The 18,493-nt window shown below is 55.8% G+C and overlaps 1 protein-coding gene and 1 long non-coding RNA gene across 3 annotated transcripts; one reads left to right on the top strand and one right to left on the bottom strand.

The window, feature by feature from the left end:
• Nucleotides 1-191: 191 nt before the first annotated feature.
• LOC116663276 lies at nucleotides 192-12,032 on the top strand. 2 transcript variants are annotated; one of them, XR_004319509.1, is made up of 4 exons: nucleotides 192-314; nucleotides 788-909; nucleotides 2,954-3,039; nucleotides 11,812-12,032. It is a non-coding gene; the product is annotated as an uncharacterized LOC116663276 (long non-coding RNA). The 2 variants fall into 2 exon arrangements; XR_004319510.1 differs by having other exon boundaries at nucleotides 2,951-3,039.
• On the bottom strand, nucleotides 3,334-7,154 carry LCN2 (lipocalin 2). The gene is made up of 7 exons (XM_006181948.3): nucleotides 6,947-7,154; nucleotides 6,293-6,429; nucleotides 5,020-5,099; nucleotides 4,726-4,845; nucleotides 4,395-4,496; nucleotides 3,654-3,683; nucleotides 3,334-3,532 (listed from the first exon to the last, which is right to left on the bottom strand). The coding sequence occupies exons 1-6, from the start codon at nucleotides 7,082-7,084 to the stop codon at nucleotides 3,661-3,663; spliced, it is 600 nt and encodes a 199-aa protein (XP_006182010.1). The 5' UTR covers nucleotides 7,085-7,154; the 3' UTR covers nucleotides 3,334-3,532; nucleotides 3,654-3,660.
• Nucleotides 12,033-18,493: the final 6,461 nt, after the last annotated feature.

Raw genomic sequence — 18,493 nt, 5'->3', positions numbered from 1 at the left:
ACCCGAGCTCCGCCCCCACCCTCCCTGCCGCCAGAACTCCTCCCCCACACTCGAGCCCCGCCCGCCGCAAGGCTCCGCCCCCAACTCGAGCCCCGCCCTCGCCCTGCCTCACAGTCGAGCTCCGCCCGCTTCCGCCTGATTCGGGCCCGGCCTTCTCCAGGCCGCCGGTTGGGGCCTTCCCAGGGCTGCTGGCCGAGAATCTTAGGTAGTGGCGGCTTCGCCCTCAGGTAGGGCGAGCGAGCCCGGCAGAGGGGCAGGGCAGCCTGGGACCCTTCTACTCTGCTCTGCCTCTTCCTGCTGTTGGGGACCTGCGGGTAAGCTAGCCAGCGCCTCCGCGTGGGCGAAATCTGAGACGTGCAGTTTCTAAGGTCCCCAATGTATAGGGAAGATATCCACTCAGCCTTCTTAAGAGTCACGGTCAGCAGAGTGCAGCTTGTGGCTGTTACTCACGGAAGCTTCAGGATAAAGTCTGCCCAGCTATCATCATACCCCACTCTTTTTTACCAGCTGGGAAAGGAAGGCCTGCCCAGAGTCACCCAGCCAGAAAGTGTCGCTCCTGAGGGGGACCCAGAGATGTGATCTTGGCCTGGGGTACAGCTAAGTCATGTCCAGGGTATAGGGGCTCACTTACTGGGACTCACTTACTGGAAGCTGCTAGGAGGATCCATGGCGGCTGCAGCCAGGTCCTGGTCTCACACTGGTGGCTTGCTAGGGCAAGCCATCTTCCCGGCGGGGGTCAGGTATGTTCCTCAGCAATGTCAATGAGAAGAGATTCTCTCTGTCCCAGAAGCTGCCTTACCACTTCACCTGAGGAACGTGGAGGTGCAGTTGAGTCCTGCAATCTGAGCCACCACTGACGTGCATAACGGCAGCCCTCCCTGCCTTCTCCCTGAACCAGGTTGAATGGAGGTGAGATGAGGCCCACACTGAACTGGTGGGGGAAGAACTGCAGTGAACAGCCCCTCACCCAGGTCAGGTGACCCTCCTGGACTGTAAGGGTTCCCTTACAGTCCTCCTTCCACCCTCATTCCCCAAGCTGCTCCTCTCCAGCCAAGCCTCCACTTCCTCCTCAGCACCTGTGGCTGGCCACCTCCCCTCCCCAGTCCCCTCAGAAGGTGTACCCAGGGATGGAGCAGGTGGCAGATAGTACCTGGGCCATTCCTGGAGAGGGATGAGTCTTTGGCTCTGGGAGGGTGCTGGGAGTGTGCCTGGGGGCATCTTGGTGCTCAGATGGATGGACAAGTGCATCGCGCATCCCTGTGAGGCTCCATGCATCAGTGTTCACATCCACCTGCTGTGTCTGTGTGGTGTGTATCTGTACCTGCCGTGGCGTGTTTCTGGGAACCTGTTTATCTCTCTGAAGGGCTGTCCCCATGTGCCCAGGAGTCTATGTGTTTCTCCCCTTTTCTGTGGGCTCACATGCAGAGTCAGGTCCTGTGATCCCACGTGTGATTTCACATCTGGGATAAAATACATGCCTGTTTTCCCTTGGGTGTCCTGTGCTTGCAGGGATAAATGTGTTTGGATTATGTCAGCACATCCATGTAGGTGGCCTGTGTTTCTGCCGTGCCTCTGCACACTTGTATGCTACACACAGGCACAGGTGTTTCTGTGTCCATCAGAGGACACAGGGCTTTGCTGTCTTGGTTGGTGAAATGCCATGGTCCCAGGGAGAGTCTCTCACTGATTGGCCGAAGGAGGGTGCCCAGCCCTCCTTCCTTCTCAGCCCTCCTTGCACCTCTGCCAGGCATTGACCCTGCCCAGGCCCCCTCTTTCCCAGGCAGACAACCCAGCCCCAGAAAGTGCCCCCTTCCCCATCAGGGCTCCCATCCCATCGTGGGAACCGGACAGGGGAGTCCCTGAGCTTGTCCTGTTGGAAGTCAGACTCCATGGAGTACTAAGCAGCATCTGCATGACCCTGCATGGCCCCAACCACAGCATGCAAGGAGTGGCACTTCTCCTGGCCTGAGCAGGTGCCTGGCGCCTGGGGCTAGCAGTGGGGGCAAAGGGAGGCAGGCAGGAGGAGATGAGAGGAGAGCCCACCCAAAGCCCCATCCCACCCCCAAGTGAGGGTGGGAGGATGAGAAGCTGGGCGGCACAGGTGGCGAGGCCCATACCTGGCTGGCCCCTTCTCCACTTCCAGAAGCCAGATTGAACCTACTCCTGTGGTCAAGGCCCACACACCAGACCACAGGACAAAACAGCCACCCACCCCAGCCATCCCCGCTGAGGGAAGGGGGTGTGCCTTGCTTCTGCCCTGCCTCTCGGGTCCTTGTTCACCTCTCACTCCCCATCTCACAAGCCCTGCCGTCATTCCTTCTCCAGCAGGCTGAATAACAGTCCCCAGAGATACCTGGGTCCTAATCCTTGGAACCAGTGAATGGTGCCTTATTTGGAAAAGGGGTCTTCAGAGACATGACTACATTAAGAATCTGAGATAGATTATCCAGGATTATCACAACTTCAGTATCTCCCCACTCCCCCAGCAAGGGTGAATGGGTGGGTGTGCAAGTATGTGGGTGGAGAAGCCTGGGTTTCCTCAGAATCTCACCTCTGGCTTCTGACCTTGAAGGGAGTAAGAGGCCAGGGAGGGGGTTCCTGGGTGTGATGCAGACATGGAGAGGCTGTAGCTGTGGCCTGTGGGTGAGCAGGGGCTTGTCAGGCCCCAGACACAGGCCCAGCCAAGCAGTAGGTGCAGGCCTGGAGCCCTCAAGTCTTCTGGAATCTGGATTCCTGGCAGCATATTCCCCTCCTGGCTGCCCTGGGCTCTGCCCCTGGTGGACTGGAGGTTATCATAGAGGGGAATGTGGGTGAGGACAGCACTCTGAATGGAGTCAGCATGGACGCTACCACCCACCAGTGGGAGCAAGAGAATGAGCACTGGGCCTATGGGGCAGAAGGGGCTGGCAGAGAGAGAGGGGACCACTCCTGGCGACTCTTATCTACCTAGCAGAGCCTCAAGCTGGACATGCTGCTGCCCCATCCACTGTGCACCCCTCCTGCCCTGGCTGCCCTCTTCCAGCATCCACAGGAGTCCTGGTGAGTTGGAAGTAACAGCATCTCAGCCCTCCTAGCCCCCTCCAGCTCCCTGGCCCTGGGTGGGCCTCTACTGTGGGACCTGTTTCAGATGGGAGAATGTGGAACGAGGTGTGGTCATTGGACAGGCACCCCTCGGAGGCAGTGACATGTGAGAGCTGCCACTGGCCATGGTTTCTGTGGCCTCCATCCTTTGCTGAGGACTGCAAGGGGGTCTGGGAATGATGCTAATGTGAACCCACCCTTTGCTGGTCTTCCTCCCAGATGGCTCAGGGGTCAAGAAGCACAGACAGGGGTCGAGAGCATGTGTTTATTTAGCAGGCAAGGAGGGGCTCTGTCAGCAGGGTGGCCCAGGGAGCAGCTGGTGGGGAGTGCCATGAGAAGGGTCTCCTGGCTCTCTCCTCTCACTCGTGTCTGGGCTGGTAGGGACAGCTGGGCAGCAGGCCTGGCAAAGGCTGACATGAGGGTGATGGGAGTGGAGAGAGGCAGGAGGCACCTGAGAGGGAGGCAGGGGGGGAGTGATGACAGCAGTGCTGGATGGGGGGACAAGGGCAGGCCTGAGACCTCCGCCCAGCGGCACCCTCGCTCCCATCAGCCCCCTCCGCAGCTGTACTCACTGCATGCTCACTCGTCATCGATGCACTGGTCTGTGGGGGAAAGAGTCCATCAGAATGGGCAGGTGTGTGTGTGTGTGTGTGTGTGTGTGTGTATGTGACCCCTGCCCACCAGGACCCCTGCACTGCCCCAAGAGTTCTGGGCCCCAGCCTGGCCCAGCAACGGCAGATCTGGGGGGAGCAGAGGATTGGGAGAAGGGCCTGAGGACTAGCCGACCTGGTGGACCCCCATTCTCCAGAATGAGGCCCAGCCACACATCTGCTCGGGCCCCCAGGCCTCGCAACTATTTACCTGCTGAACCCTGGCAGCCCCTCAGCTTTGGGGAGGCTGAGTGGCCTGGCTGAAGCCCCCTGCCCAGCCAGGTCGTCTGAAGACAAGGGCATTTTTCAAGTCAGTGGTGAGCAGGCCCCAAAGCAAGGGGGGATAGTGGCCCAGGACGAGGAGGTGTGAGGAGGTGGTGGTCCAGGATGGTAGGGCCTGGGGTGTAGGGGCAAGTGGCCCGGGGCAGTGAGACTGGGGAAACCTGGACCTGGGCCTGAAATTCTCATCTTTTGGGGAAGAACACTTGGAGCCCAGATCCCTGAGTGCCCCACAGATCTCTGGGTGGGGCAGGGTCTTCCTGAACCTAGAGTGGCTTCCAGGGACTCTAGTGACTAAAGCAGAGGACCAAGTCCCTCCCCACTGCTTTCTCTGGTGGGGGACAGTCCCCACGTCCCCTCCTCCTCTCCCCGGTTGGCCATTACCGATTGGGACAGAGAAGATGATGTGGTTATCGGTGAGACCCAGGGATTTGGTGAAGTGGATGAAGTTCTCCTTCAGCTTAGGGGTCAGCTCCTTTGTCCTCCCTGTGGCCAAGAAAGCAGTGAGTGGCCGGCGAACACTCCATTGTTGAATGCATGAACAAAGCCTCAGACCCCTTCCTCATGGAGGGTCTGCAGGACCTCCCTCCCTGCCCCTCACCCAGGGGCTCGGAGCTGGCACTGGAGAGGACCCTGGGGGCTGGGTGGGGATGGGCCTGTCCCCTCAACAGTGTGGCCAGGAGCTGGGTCCCCAAGACGGTAGGTGAGGACCCACCGTAAAGGGTGATCTTGAAGTACTCCTTGTTGTTGGAAACCTTCTTGAAGAACACCATGGCAAACTGGTTGTAGTTGGTGGCCACCACTCGCACGGTGTAGCTCTGTACTCCAGGGTAGCCTGTGGGGTGGATGGCGAGGGGTCAGCCGGCCATGGCTGGAAGGAGGGAGCCACTCCTTTCTCCCCAGCCCATCTGTAGGGGATCCCCCACAGGACAGCATCTATCTTGGGTGGGCAGGGGGGACCCTGTTCCCTGGAAGCCCCACCCCAGGGCCCACCTCACTCAGGACTCACGCTCAATATTGCCCAGGTTGAACTGGCCGGGCTGGAAACTTGGGACAAAAGTTCTGATCCAGTGGTCACAGCGCTGGTCCCTGTGGGAGCAAAGGGTGGGTGAGTGAGCGGGTGGAGGACTCAGGCTTGGACTCTTTGGGCTGGATGAAGTGGGGGCCAGGCCTGCAGCTGGAGGCTCTTGGATTCTGATGCCCCTTGTCCAGCCCAGCCCATGACAGCCCATCCCTCACCACAGCAGGAGACCCCACCCCACCCAGCTTAGATGGGCCTGGGTTTTCCCCTCTGAGGCTCCTCCTGGCTGTCCCTGCCTTGTCTGCCCTGCGCCACCTGACCCTGTTCAGACCTTCCCTCCATCACCTGCTGTTCTTCCCTCTTCAGGGCTATCTCCCCTTGGTGGCCTTCCCTCCATGCTGGCCCCCTACCCTGATGCCCCCAACGTTTATCCCCTACTCCTGTCTTCTCTCTGCTGCTTCCCTCTCGGTAACTTCTCCTGGGGGATCCACCCTCCAAGGTTCCAGTCTGCTCCATGCCAAGGATTCCCACAGCTCCTGGGCCAACCCTGACTTGAGTGCCACCCTGCCCCCTGGTATTCCAGAGCTGATCTCCCCAAACCCACCCTTCTTCTGTTTCTTGCTCCACAAATATACCCCAGCCCCAATCCTCCCATGTGCCACAGCCAGAAACCTAGAGGACCTGGGCAATCCTTGGCACCCTTCCATTTATCTCCCCACCACACCAGAGGGACCATGCTCAGACCCACTCTTCACCAGATCCCTTCTGTACTGGTGATGAGGCCCCTGCCAGTGTGGGGCCTGCCCCCTGCCAGGCCCCTCAGCAGCTCCTGCTCAGGGCAGCCACATGACAGCTTGCTGCTTCCTGAAGGAGTGGTTCTCTCCCACTCAGAACCCCTGCCTTCAAGGCCTAGTCCAGAGGCTACGTCCTTGTAAGCCCTCAGTGAAGCCCTGGATGGGGTTCTAGGCTGGATTTGGAGACCATCCTTCCCATCCAGGACACCCCTCCTCTCTTTATCTTGTTTTCTGATGACTGTATCCATCCCCACCACTGTCTGTCTGTACTGAAGTGACCAGTAAATGCTAATCTAATGAAGGAAGGAAGAAATAAATAAATAAATATGTATCCAGTGCTGAGCAGTAGGATGAATGACTAGGTCTCAGCTTCAGTCAGCCCTGGGCTGTGACATCAGTCTGCCTCTAGACTCTTGGGTAGCCCCCCAGATCTCCTCCACATTCCCCAAGGAGGTGGCAGCTCTCACCTGAGCAAGGTGGAGGTGACATTGTAGCTTTGGTCTTCTTTCAGCTGGTAGGTGGTGGTGTACATCTTAAACTCGCCTTCTTCTTCCTTATTAACTGCATTCCCTGCCAGGCCTATGACATACCACTTACCCTGGAACTGCAGGGGGGCTGATAATAGATAGTGCCCACAAACATCCCTAGGGGTCCCCCCTACTGCTCTGTCCCTGCAGGCTCCTCTGGGCAGCTTGCCCTGAACCAGGAGCCCCCTCTAACAAGGCAGCACAGCCTGGTACTGGGCATTCAGGCCTGGGCTGGACCTGCACTGATGAAGCTGGTGGGAGCTGGAGACGGCCAGGCCAGGAGGGAGTCTGGAGGATGGCAGGGATGGGGTGACTCTAGGCACGTGGCCAGCTGGCCTCCTTGTGCCCTAGTTTCCTCATCATGCAGAGGAACTGAAGATGTTCCGGCCATATACAGACAGCGGGGATTATGGGAGAGTCTGTCCAGGTGGTCCTCTGGTCAGCAAGGTCGGGGTGGGAGTGGGGCTATGGGGCGTGGCTTCCATCAGGGGGCCCCAGGGCAGGCTGGGCATCCTGCCCTAACTTGCCTCTCCTCTCTTCTGCTCACACTCTTCCCCGGGGCCCACCCTGCTGTTGTCCCTCCAGGCCTCTTACCTGGTCGTCCTGGAAGTCGGGCTGCAACGGGACCCTGAGCAGAGGTGGGGCCGGGATCAGTTTTTGGGTGGAGTCCTGGGCCTGGGTCTGCAGGGCCCCCAGCAGGGTAAGGCCCAGCCACAGGAGACCTAGGGGCATGATTTCAGGGCTGAGGAGGCTGGCGCTCCAGACAGCAGCTGAAGGAAGAGGAGATAAGTGAGGAGGCTGCCTGGGGACCCTATTTATGATCCACCTGACCAGTGACCCACCCTGGATGGAGTGAGTCATATTTTGCCAAATCCAGGAAGGGTGAGGCAACTGCCAGCTCTCCTGCTGAAACACTTGGCAAGATTTTTGCCCCTTTCCCCGCTGGTCAGGATTGTGCAAGACCAGCGGCAGCAGGCCAAGAGGGTCAGGAGGGGACGTTCTCCAGAGCTCCGCACCTCTCTCCACACTCTCTGTGCCCCTTCCCTTCACTCTGGTTGGCTCTGTATGTGGTTAGTGGTCCTGGTTGGGACAAGCCGTCATCTCTGGCTTCCAGGAGCCCCTGATCAACCCAAGCCCAGGGTGGGGTATGTGTGGTGAGACCCCCCCCCCCTTCCCACACCCAGTGAAAACAGAATTGCTGCCTGTATGCTGTTTCCCGGTTCTCAGAAGGGACAGGGAAGGGTGGGACAGCTGAGAGGGAACATTTCTAACAGAGAAGGATGGTGTGGTGTGTGCCCTGTTCTCAGAGCCCAGATCCTGGCCCTCCCAGGGGCCGGGCACCAGGCCAGGGGCTGACCTAAGAGTCGGCCTCTCCCCCTCACTGCATGCCCCACGTGCGGAAATGGACTCAGATCGCAGCCAGCCCCTAAAGGACTCGGCCCTTGCTGTGAGCCCAGTGGACAGAGACCCCAAGGCATGAGAACCACATGTGGATGCTCAGCAAAGCAGAGCGAGGCTGCAGTCCCAGCGCCACGCTGGTGGGGGCAGAGGGAGGCAGGCATCTGCGCTGGGTGAGGTGGGCTGGGGGCTGGGATCTGAAGGTGGGCTGTCCACGCTACTGCTCTGGACACCAGGTGCTTTGGGTCACAGGGAGTGCAAGGACTTGGCCTTTTCTCTGAGAGGTCCTTGAGGCTATCTGCTGTCTCTGGCCACAGCCTTGGGCCAGGGACCCCAGAAGCAGCCTGGGCCTGGGATCCCTTTGTCCTTGGAGGGAGGCGATTTCGTCACTGGGGGCCTGGCCATCCTTGGGAGGCAGTGATGGGTCCCAGTCCCCAGGCAGTGTCTCACAGATAGCTCATCATGAGGGCCGAGGCTGTCTGGACACCTGTCCTGTGGCTCAACTGAGGGTCTGTTGGCCTCAGATGACACTGACAGGGACCTTACTGGCTCTACCCACCTGCTGCTTGGAAATCAAGTCCCCCAGCCTAGGCTCTGAGGCAGTGGGCCCTGAGGGAAGGCATTTTGGAGGGGTCCTGAGCTGGTGGGTAGAACACACCCTCCTGAGGCAGAGAGGCCCCCCACAGGAACCCTGCCCCCTCAGGCCCTGCCCTGCTGGCCCGTCTGGGTGATGAAATTGAAGGAAGTAGAGATGAGCAAAGCTTCTTCAGGGTTGTTGCCACCAAAGCCCATGCCCTCCAGAGGAGCCAGTGGCCACCCCCCACCCCTCTCATCTGTGCTCACAGCCCCAGGGCCTCCACCCCTGCTTCTCTTTGACCTTAAAAGGTATCCTTAAGTCTGCGGTGACTGCTGGGTATCGGGGAGACTGATGGATGGAGACTTCAAGAATTTTGGGTGAAAGAGGGGCAGTACCCTGGAGGGAATATTCTAGATTCTAAAAGGCAGGGTAGCCAATGCCCCTGGTGTGAATTGGGGATGGAGGTCTGGGCCGAGTCTGTAGCATGGGAAAACCAGGCTGGGGTTCAGGAGGGGAGATGGCCCAGCTGCCCAGCCTAGGGGCCCGTTTGAATCCTGCCTCCTCTAGGTGCTTGTAAATCTCTGTCCACACCCTGCCCCCACCCCCTGCCTCAGATTCCCCCTCTACAAAGAGAGCTGCACGCAGATCCTGCTAGGCCATGCAGCAGTGCACACACGTCGAGGTCTCTACCTCAGATCACCCCTGAGTTTCTGACCGAACCCATGCAGGATCCATTTTTTCTCTCTGTGCTGGCTCCAGGCTTGTCTCAGACCCACTGGCCTTGTCTCTGTCTCTCTGTCCTTATCTCCATGTGGCCGTGGCCTCAGCTGATACCTGACGATGACCATGTCATCACCCCCTCCTCACCTGGCTGCCTCCTGCCTTCTCTCCTGGTCCAGCCTTGGGGGTTGGGCTGGTCCAGGAGCAGAGGGAAGAGGGAAGGAAATGAGGTCTGTCCAGGGATTTGAGTCTTAGCAGTGTGCAGTGTCCCAACCAGACCTCGTGGGGGGCCCAAGGATGGTCATGGCCACAGCTGGAGCAGAGGTCAGGCCAAGCTGTGGCCAGTCCCAGCCAACAAGAAGAGGTGGGTGTTGGGCTGTCTGGAACTAGGGGAGGATAGGATCGGCTGGAGGTGCTTGCTGCCGTCTGCCTTAGGAAGGGAGAGGTCCTGTGGGCTGGGCTGGGGATCAAGGTGAAAAGCTCTGCCCACCCTCTTCAGAGTCCAGCTGGGCTTCGGGGGAGGGTCAGCTCAACACGCATACTCGCCTCACAGAAGCTGTGGAGCTAGGTACTAGGAGAGTTGAGTGAGGACTGCGGTGTAGACCTCCTGTTTGGACTTGAGCTGCTCCCAAGGATAGGTGGCCAGGACACTGGAGGCCCCACTCCTCGCCCACCACCCTACCACTGGGCCTGGGCCCTGGCCAAGGAGGGGACTCAAGGGTTCACACTGCCCAGAGCTGGGGGCAGCCCCTGGGCTCTGGGGCTTCAGAAAGCTCTGCACTGCATGGTGGTACCGTGTAGCGCACACTGGGTATTCCTCCGCCTCCCCTTGGCCCCTCTCACCGTGGCCGCTGGTTCAGTCTTGCAGGGCCACCCCTACCAGCTCTCCCCACCCTCTGAGAGATGCAGACATCCCAAGTGAGGCCACCACTACTCACATGGAAGTCTTGGGGCCAAGGCCATCTTGGGAGAAGCCAGGGCTGGACCTTCCAAGTCTTGCTGAATCACCTTAGCAATGGCAGGAACTTGAAAACATCCACACCTGGCTGTCCCTGTGGCAAGAAGCCAGAGAACTCTGGGTGTTCCGAACCTGTCTCTGGCACCCTCCACATGCCCGGGAGGAACCACGGTGGCCTGACCTCTCACAGAGTGACCTACGCCCCATCCCCTGGTCTAATCCAATCAGGAAGTCAGCCAAATGCTCTCTTGACAGTTTTTGCATCTCAGGAATCCAGTCTAACCCCCTGGATTTGTTTCTGGAAGCTTGTGAGCAGTGTTTAGCCCAGCCCCGGATGTTTGGGGCAAAAGCAGCAGCCCTCTCTCCTCTGCTTGAATGGCAGGACAGGGGCAATTATGCTCCTCGGAGCCAGGGCCACGCCTGGGTGCAGCCTGTAAGGCGAGGTGCCCCCAGGAGGCCAGTCAAGGAAGCAGGAACTCTTGGTGCCTACTGACGGTCCCTCCTTGGCCACTGTGGGTCCAAACACCCAGGAGGAGGAAGAACTGGTTAGTGTGAGGTGCCTGTTCCTCCAGAGACTTGACTTGAGTCTCGAGTTTCCAGAAACAGCTTTCATTCCCCATCTCTCATCTCTTAGCCAGGGCTCACTAGAGGATCTCCTGTCTCCTCTTCTTTCCACCTAACTGGTGGGAAAGCTTGGAAAGGCAGCCCCTCCTGACAGCCCTCACAATATACCCACTGGATTCCTCCCTCTGAGGAAATCCTTGGGGTCTACCGGGTTGGAGACCTATGAGGTCTGGGCCCAGGGCCACATCCTGGTTCTGATCCTCGGGTCTCCGGCCCACGCATGCGTCTTTGATGGGTGCTCTTGCCTTTCGCTCTGGGGCCTGGACTCCCATGCAGGCGAGAGGGCCTATCACGGCCACAAGGGGGCCAGGGGACTGGAGGCCACTGCTCTGAGCAGGGTCTGCGGTGGGCACCAGGCATCCCGCAGGCGGTGGGCGGATGCTGGGCTCCCGTGGAGCTGCGCAGGGCTACCTCTATCATAGGCCTGTGCCTGGCGTGGCCCTGGCACTGGACAAGACCTGCTCCTCCCAGTTCTGTCCTACTCTTGCCATTGTAAGACTGTGACAGTGAGGACAAATTCAGGCTCCAAAGGGACAGCATGTTCACTTCCATAAGGAGAAGGGGCCAACCTGGGCCAGTGGACAGTGGGGCGAGGGGCCAGGGAGGGTGGTGCAGGGAGCAGAGGAGAATGAAACCCTGAGAACGCTCACTGAGGCCTTGGCCTTGGCCTGGCCATGGCCCCTCTGTAGTCTAATTCTCAGGGGTACCTGGTAGGGGTCTGGGGGGAGTGTGAGTTTTGGGGGACCTTGGGCTGGGCTCTTCCTCCTTCTCATGATTCAGAATCACCTCAGGGGTGGGAACCCTCTGTGGAGGGGCGCAGGGCAAAGGTCTGTGTGCCCCTCTGGGCCCAGAGTCCCTCGGGCTTAGTTGGGCACTGGCTTCCCCAGGGTCCGTGCAGCCCAAGTGCCCTCCCTAGGGGCCAGCCGGAGTGTGCCGGGATTGGAGTGGCCCACGGCTCCTTGGTTTCTATCCCCATTCCTGGGTCCCCCAGTCCTGGGACACAGTTATAACTGAATGTTTATATCCCTCCAAAATTCATGTTGAAATCCTAACACCCAATGCAATGGTATTAGGAGTGTGGGGGTTGGGGCACTTTGGGGTGATTAGGTCATTAGGGTCCAGCCCTCATAAATGGGATGAGTGCCCTTAAGAAACCCCAGAGAGCTCCCTCACCCCTTCTAGCATGTGCAGAAACAGCGAGAAGACAGCCGTCTGTGAACCAGGAAGTGGGCCCTCACCAGGCACTGAATCTGCTTATGCCTTAATCTTGGACTTCCCTGACTCCTGAATTGTAAGAATTAAATTTCTGTTTATAAGCCTCACAGTCTATGGTATTGTGTTACAGCAGCCCGAATGCACTGAGACCACCACCTCCCCACACCACTGGGTCTCCCTGTCCTGGGCCACCTCTTCCCCACGTCCTAGGTCCTGGGCTTTTCCTAACAGTGAACTGCATACTTTTAGCATCTTCTGCAGTCTGGATAGACTGAGAATTTCCCAAATCATCAAATTACTACAAAAAATTACCATAAACCTTTTGGCTTAAAACAACACATTCCAAAGACCAGAAGTCCAAAATCAGAAGTTCACTGTGTGGAAATCAAATCTCCGGGGGCACCAGGGGACTATCCCTTACCCCTTCCAGATCCTGTTGGCTGCCGGCACTCATGAGCTTGTGGCCCCTTCACTCCAATCCCTGCCTGTCTTCACCTGGCCCTCTCCTCTGTGTGCAGAGTCTCTCTCTGCCTCCCTCTTATAAGCACACTCGTGATGACATTTAGGGACCACTTGGATAATCTGGGATGATCTCATGTCAAAACCCCCATTTATTTAAAAGGCAAAGAAGGAAGGAAAGATGGAAAGGAGAAGGAAAAAGCCAATCGTCAGGTTAGAACACCAGTCTTTCACGATTCAAATATTGGTGAGTTGTGAAAATAGTCTTATTATTTTAGAAAGTTGAAAACAGAATGCACTCCATCATATTGTGAACCAGGAATCAGCATATTGTCAATCTGCAGGAAAGGAAAAAATCAGGGCCATACCAATGGAAAAAACAGCTTGTTTCGTTTGTTTTTGAAGACAGTAACACACACATTTAATTTGTACACCTTAAAAATCAGGTGTTAGGACATTAACTGTTATATAATTTTTTAAAGTAGTAATGAAAAAAATCTTTAACTTAATCACATTTACATTTGCAAGTTCCAGGAATTTGGACATGAATACCTTTTGGGGGGGGCCATTTTTCAGCATACCATAGTCTTCTTGTCCCATATAGACCCGTTCTCCTCACACCCCAGGCCCTACCTGTCCTGAGCCATCCACACCGCAGACCTGCTCACAAAGGGACTTTTGGGTTCATTCAGGAAGGGCTCTGGACCCTGGCAGTCTGGTCTCTGTAGGCAGCGGCAGCGGCAGCTGGGTGCTCAGAGCCCCTAGCGTCTCTGGGTGGAGGAGTGCCAGGGCTCAGCTCTGTCCCAGGCAGGGTTCCTGGGTGCCCTGGCAGGTGCTGTGGTGCTGTGGCTGGAGTGTGGGAACCTTGCCCATCTCCCAGAGTCTGTGCCTCTTCCTGCCTCCAGATGGCCCCCTTCCTGCATGGCTAAGGGTTCCCATAGTCTCCCAGTGCACGCCAAGTGTTCCCGCCAAGTGTGTGTTGTATTAGGAGTGATGGGAAAGAGGCCTGCCGGAGGGCCTTACTGGTATTCAAGGGCCTCAGGGTCCCTTCTTTCTCTGACCAGAGCCCCTCCATTTCATCTATTAATTATCCCCACTAGGAGTAGGGCTGAAAGGGAGCTGCTTCCTCCAGCTCCTGCCCAGTGAGGGCTATTTTGGGGACTTGCTGGGGAAGGTGAGGGGCTGACTTCTGATCTTAGAGCTTGTGGACTGGAGTGAGGCTACTGCCAAGAAAGGCAAGGGATGGTCAGGATCAGCCCTTGCTGGAGGGCAGGGATGGGAGTGCTGTAGAGGAGCGGTTGCTGCTCCGAAGGGCAGGCAGGGAGGGGAGCCCGGTCTTCCTGTGGCCCATGGGGACCTTGGGGAGTATCTACTTGAAAAGCAATCCTGGTGAACAGAAGTCTGGACAGTCTTAAGGGCCCTCCCTCTGCCAGACAACTAGATCTAGCATGAAACAGATTCTTAGTGTCCTGCTGGACTCACAATAAACAAGGGACATGCATGGCCTTAAGGGTGTGTTTTAGAATAAGTAGAAAGGCTGCAGTCTTGAGCAAAGTGTCCAAAATAAAAATTTAGAAATCACAGAATAACTCCAAAGAAACAGAAGGAAGGAGAATATGACATTAAGAGAAGAAATTAATAAAAGAGAAAAATACAAAGGGAATATCAAAGCCAAAAACTGACTCCTGGAAAAGACTAATGACATAGATGGAAATTTAGAAAGACAGAAAGATACAAGGCACACATACACAGAAGAGAGGGATATAACCATACGTTCTATAGACATGAAAGGATAGGTGAGTGCCACAGGTAATGAAACGGGAAATTTCCCAGGAAACTGTAACTTACCAAAATGGATTCAAGAAGAAAAAGAAAGTCTGAGCTGCCCTATAACCATCACAGAAATCAAATCAGTCATTAACGAATCTTCCCACAAAGAGGATACCAGATAAGCAATATAAATCGTCCGTGTTCAAGCTGCACAATTTGACAAATTTTTAAAAAGAAACTTTAAAAAAAATTGAAGTATAATTGATTTACAATGTTGGGTTAGTTTCTGGTGTGCAGCAGTGATTCAGTTATACATATATATATTGTTATTCATTATAGATTATTACAAGCTATTGAATATAGTTAGTTCCCTGTGCTATACAGTAGGACCTTGTTGTTTATTTACAAAAATAAACTTCTGATTTAAAAATAGTTTTAGATTTACAGAGAAACTGTGAAAATAGTTTACAGAGTTCCCATATACCCTGCACCCAGTTTCCCCTATTATTAGCATCTTATATGGTACACTTATGACAATTAGCAAACCACCAGTGATACATTATTATTAACTAAAGTCCATGCTTTATTCAGACTTCCTTAGTTTGTACATAATGTCCTTTTCCTGTTCCAGGTTCCCATCTGGGATCCCACATGACATTTAGTCACTGTGTCTCTTTAGGCTTCTCTTGACTCTGACAGTTTCTCAGACTTCCCTTGGTTTTGATGACCTTGACAGTTTGGAGGCACACCGGTCAGATATCTCCACTGGGATTTGTTGGGTGTTTTCCCCATGGTTAGACAGGGATTATGGGTTTAGGGAGGTAGAGGGCGGAGATCAAGTGCTACTTTTGCATCACATCCTACGAAGGGTACACACTATTAACATGGCTAATCACTGTTGATGTTGACCTTGGTCACCAGGTTTCTCCACTGCAGGTAACTCCAATTCCCCCTTCCCACACTCTTGGGAAGGAAGTCCCTCTGCACAGCCCACATCTAAGGAGTGGGGAGTTTTGCTCCACCTTCTTGAGGGCAAGGTGTCTACACAAATTATTTGAAATTCTTCTGCACAGGAGATTTGTCTCTTCTCCCCATTTATTAATTAATTCAATCATTTATTTATATCAGAATGGACTCATGGTTATTTATTTTATATTTTGGGTTATAATTCAACACTAATTAATTTTGTTGATCACATTGTTCCAACTTTGTGGGGGAGGGTATAGCTTAGTGGTAGAGTGCATGCTTAGAATGGTTCAATCCCCAGTACCTCTGCTAAAAATAAGTAAGTAAATAAATAAACCAAATTACCTCTCCCACCTCAAAATAAATAAATAAAATCAAAAAATAAATTTTAAAAAATTGTTCCAACTTTGGCCATTGGGAGCTCCTAAGTCCTTTTGACATACCCCTTTCACTGTGATTTTTGAGCAGTTTGTTAAGTCATGTCATGTATAAGTGCCCATGAGGCCACCACCACAGTCAAGACAGTAAATATATGCATCACCCCCAAAAGATTCCTCATGCCCCGTCCCTCCTGTTCCTCTCCATCACAAACCCCCTTCCCCACCCCCAGGTAACCCCCAATCTGCTTTCTGTCGCCATAGATTAGTTTGCATTTTCTAGTTGTATGTAAGTGGAACCAAACAGTATTCTCTTTATTGCCTGGCCTCCTTCATTCAGCATCATTATTCTGAGGTTCATCTCTTCAGTAGGTTTTGAGTGAGATGAAGGGGCAGAGGGACATTTGGGTAGAACCCACTGGGGTATTAGAGAGGGTAACTGGTAGGGTCAGGAGAAGCGGCAGAGCAGAGGCTGGGTAGTCATGGAGGGTGAAGAAGCTGGCAGGAATCATGGGTTCTCCCTTGATGATGGAGGCAGAAGCTGAAGAGGAGAAAATGGTTAGGTGGGGAAGATAACCAACTGGGTGGTAATGCCAGGATGGAAGTGGGGTGCCTAGGGTGTCCCAGAGGCAGTTGTAAACCCAGGATAGGGCTGACCTGAAACCACAGGCTGGGCATTCATGATACAGATGGTAACAGAAACCATCTGTTTCTGGGGAAGAGAGAGGTGGCCAAGACCATGTGCATGGGGCCTAGAGGGGCCCAATTCTTAAGAGGCAGGGCTGCAGAAGAGAGGTTGAAGGAAAATAAGCAGGCATGGGGTCATGAACCCACTGAGGGGCATGTGCCCAGGAGACTGGCCACCAGGGTCAGATACCAATGGGAGGTCACAGTAGCTATAGCCCGGAATGGGGCTCCTGGACTGGCAGGATCTGGGTTGTGCATACACAGAGGCTCTGTTCTCTCTTCTGTGTGAGAACCCTGAGTCTCAGCCACCTGTCCCCAGATGTCCCACAGAAACAGGAAAGAGCATAGACATCCCTGGGATTTGCTCAGACTTGGGCCTATGGATCTATCCAGCTCAGCCACAGACAAGAGGCCCCTGGCTGGAATGAATTAAGGAAGAGGCAGCGTAGACCAAGAGCAGTGAGCATGGGAAGGCAGGACAAGAGGCGTGGGCCCCAATCTTGGCCAGGATGACAAAGGGAGAATTTGCCAAGTATTTTGGTGGAGGACACGGTCATTGGGCTTCCTTCCTCTGTCTGGCAAAGGTGGAGCAGCTGCTAGGTGGGCAAAAAACAGGGGTCTTTAAGGCGCAAGCCTCACTAGACTCCAGCCTCTCCCCATTCATTTTCCGATTTAATCCTGATACATTTCAATGCAGGAGACACCAACCATTATCCTTATTCTACAGATGGGGAAACTGAGGCTCCAGATGGTGAGAAGGGAGCTGATGGTTGTCTTTCCACCCCTTCCTCTTGCAGTGTTGTGCAGGCAACAGGCAGCTTTTGTAAGCAAGTCACATTCACCAAGGCTCCAGGCCACACCAGCAAAGGTGGCAGGGGATGCTGACTCAGCAGGGTGGCAACCCACCCAGACAGCCCCTTGGCTAAACCAAGATGGTCCACTCCCGGCCCCGCTCCCTCAGGAGCCTCCATCTTCATAGGGGCTGAAAAAGTGGCTTGAGCGAATCCCAATCCAAAAAGGTCGAGTGACCCTGAAGCAGCCTCAGTTTCCCCATCTGTAAAACGGGGCCAGTTTCCCACAGTTCTCGAATGCTGCAGTTTCCAGGGACCAGCTCGCAGGTGCTCGCCCCGAACCCCGGGAGGGAACCTGCAGCTCCGGACCCACCCTGGGGCGGGTGATGGGGAGGGCTCTGCGGTTCCTTCCTGGCCCCTATCTCGGCCTTGATTCCCCATTCCCAGGAGGGCACCCCCTAAAAAGTAAAGGTCTCTTTAGCAGCCCCCACACCCCGCCGGGGTCAACTGGTTCCCCGAAGCCGTTGTTCTCGCCTTCCGCGCCCCCCTCCACCGACATGCCCAGGTCCTGATTGGGGCCTGACATTAGGGGCTTGGGCGCCACTAGGGTCGCACGATGATGGGGCACGGCGAACGTCGCGCAGAAGGCGAGCGGCAGGCGGAAGGTGGAGCGGGGTGGAGGCGGGGGATGGAACTCGGGGCGGGAAGAGCGGAACGCCTCGGTAGAACCGGGCCCGGTGGCCGGGACCCCGCGCCTATCCCCTCCGTCCTACGTCCCTCCGTGCCCAGAGCCCCGTCCCTGTCGCAGCTCAGCTCCCACGCCTCATCCCCGGTGCGTAGCTCTCTGAGGACCAAGCCTTCAGACTCCGCCCCACCCCGCCCAGAATCTGTTCGGCCTTCAGATACCTGCCTACTCCCCGAGCCCCGCCCTTGTCCCGGTCGCCGGGTGGGGCTACCCTGGGGCTGCCCGCCGAGAAGCCTAGGTGGTTGAGGCTCGGGCCCTCAGTTAGGGCGAAAGAGCCTGGCAGAGGGGCAGGGAAGCTTGGGATCCCCACTCTGCCCCATCCTGACGCTGGGTTGCTGCAGGTCGGCGCGCCGGCGCCTCCCGGTGAGCGAAATCTTGAGACACGTGGTTTCTAAGGCCCCCTTAGTGTATGAAGAATCTTATGGTTCGGGTCACAGAAGAAACAGTTCAGGGGCGCGGGAGGGCAGAAAAAGCCAGAGTCGAGGGCGCCCACCTAATGTGGGTTGGACTGGTCAGTTTCCGTGTCTCTCTCGGACTCAACGCCTTTACTCTTTCCCTGATACTCTGAAGGGGTCAGTCTTTTTCGATTGGGTGCATATTACCAGAGGGTCGCAAGGCGAGCTACGTGGCCGAGTTCCTGCATTCGGCCCCAGGTCACTACCGAGACCAGTTACAGCTACACTTTAGAAGCTGGGGTATTGAGCAACTCCCAGACATCACCGGATGTGTTTCTTCGGTTCTGACGAGTGTATGTAAGCTGGGCGCTGGGGAATTACGCCCGGTCCCGCGGGGGCTGTTCTCGCTCGGCGTCGTTGTCACCCCTGGTAACCTGTAGGGCGCCGGAGACCCGCCCC

The sequence above is a fragment of the Camelus ferus genome, chromosome 4, assembly GCF_009834535.1.
Source record: "Camelus ferus isolate YT-003-E chromosome 4, BCGSAC_Cfer_1.0, whole genome shotgun sequence".
NCBI lineage: Eukaryota > Metazoa > Chordata > Mammalia > Artiodactyla > Camelidae > Camelus > Camelus ferus.
Note: the sequence above shows the minus strand (reverse complement) of the source record. Positions and strands in the feature narration are given on the sequence as shown.

Excerpts from the sequence above, each read along its gene's own strand:
- LCN2 (XM_006181948.3), bottom strand. The coding sequence starts at position 7,084 with ATGCCCCTAGGTCTCCTGTGGCTGGGCCTTACCCTGCTGGGGGCCCTG. Across the intron at positions 6,430-6,946 it reads CCGACTTCCAGGACGACCAG|TTCCAGGGTAAGTGGTATGT; the intron begins GTAAGAGGCCTG and ends GCCCCCCTGCAG. Across the intron at positions 4,846-5,019 it reads CAACCTGGGCAATATTGAGC|GCTACCCTGGAGTACAGAGC; the intron begins GTGAGTCCTGAG and ends TCCACCCCACAG.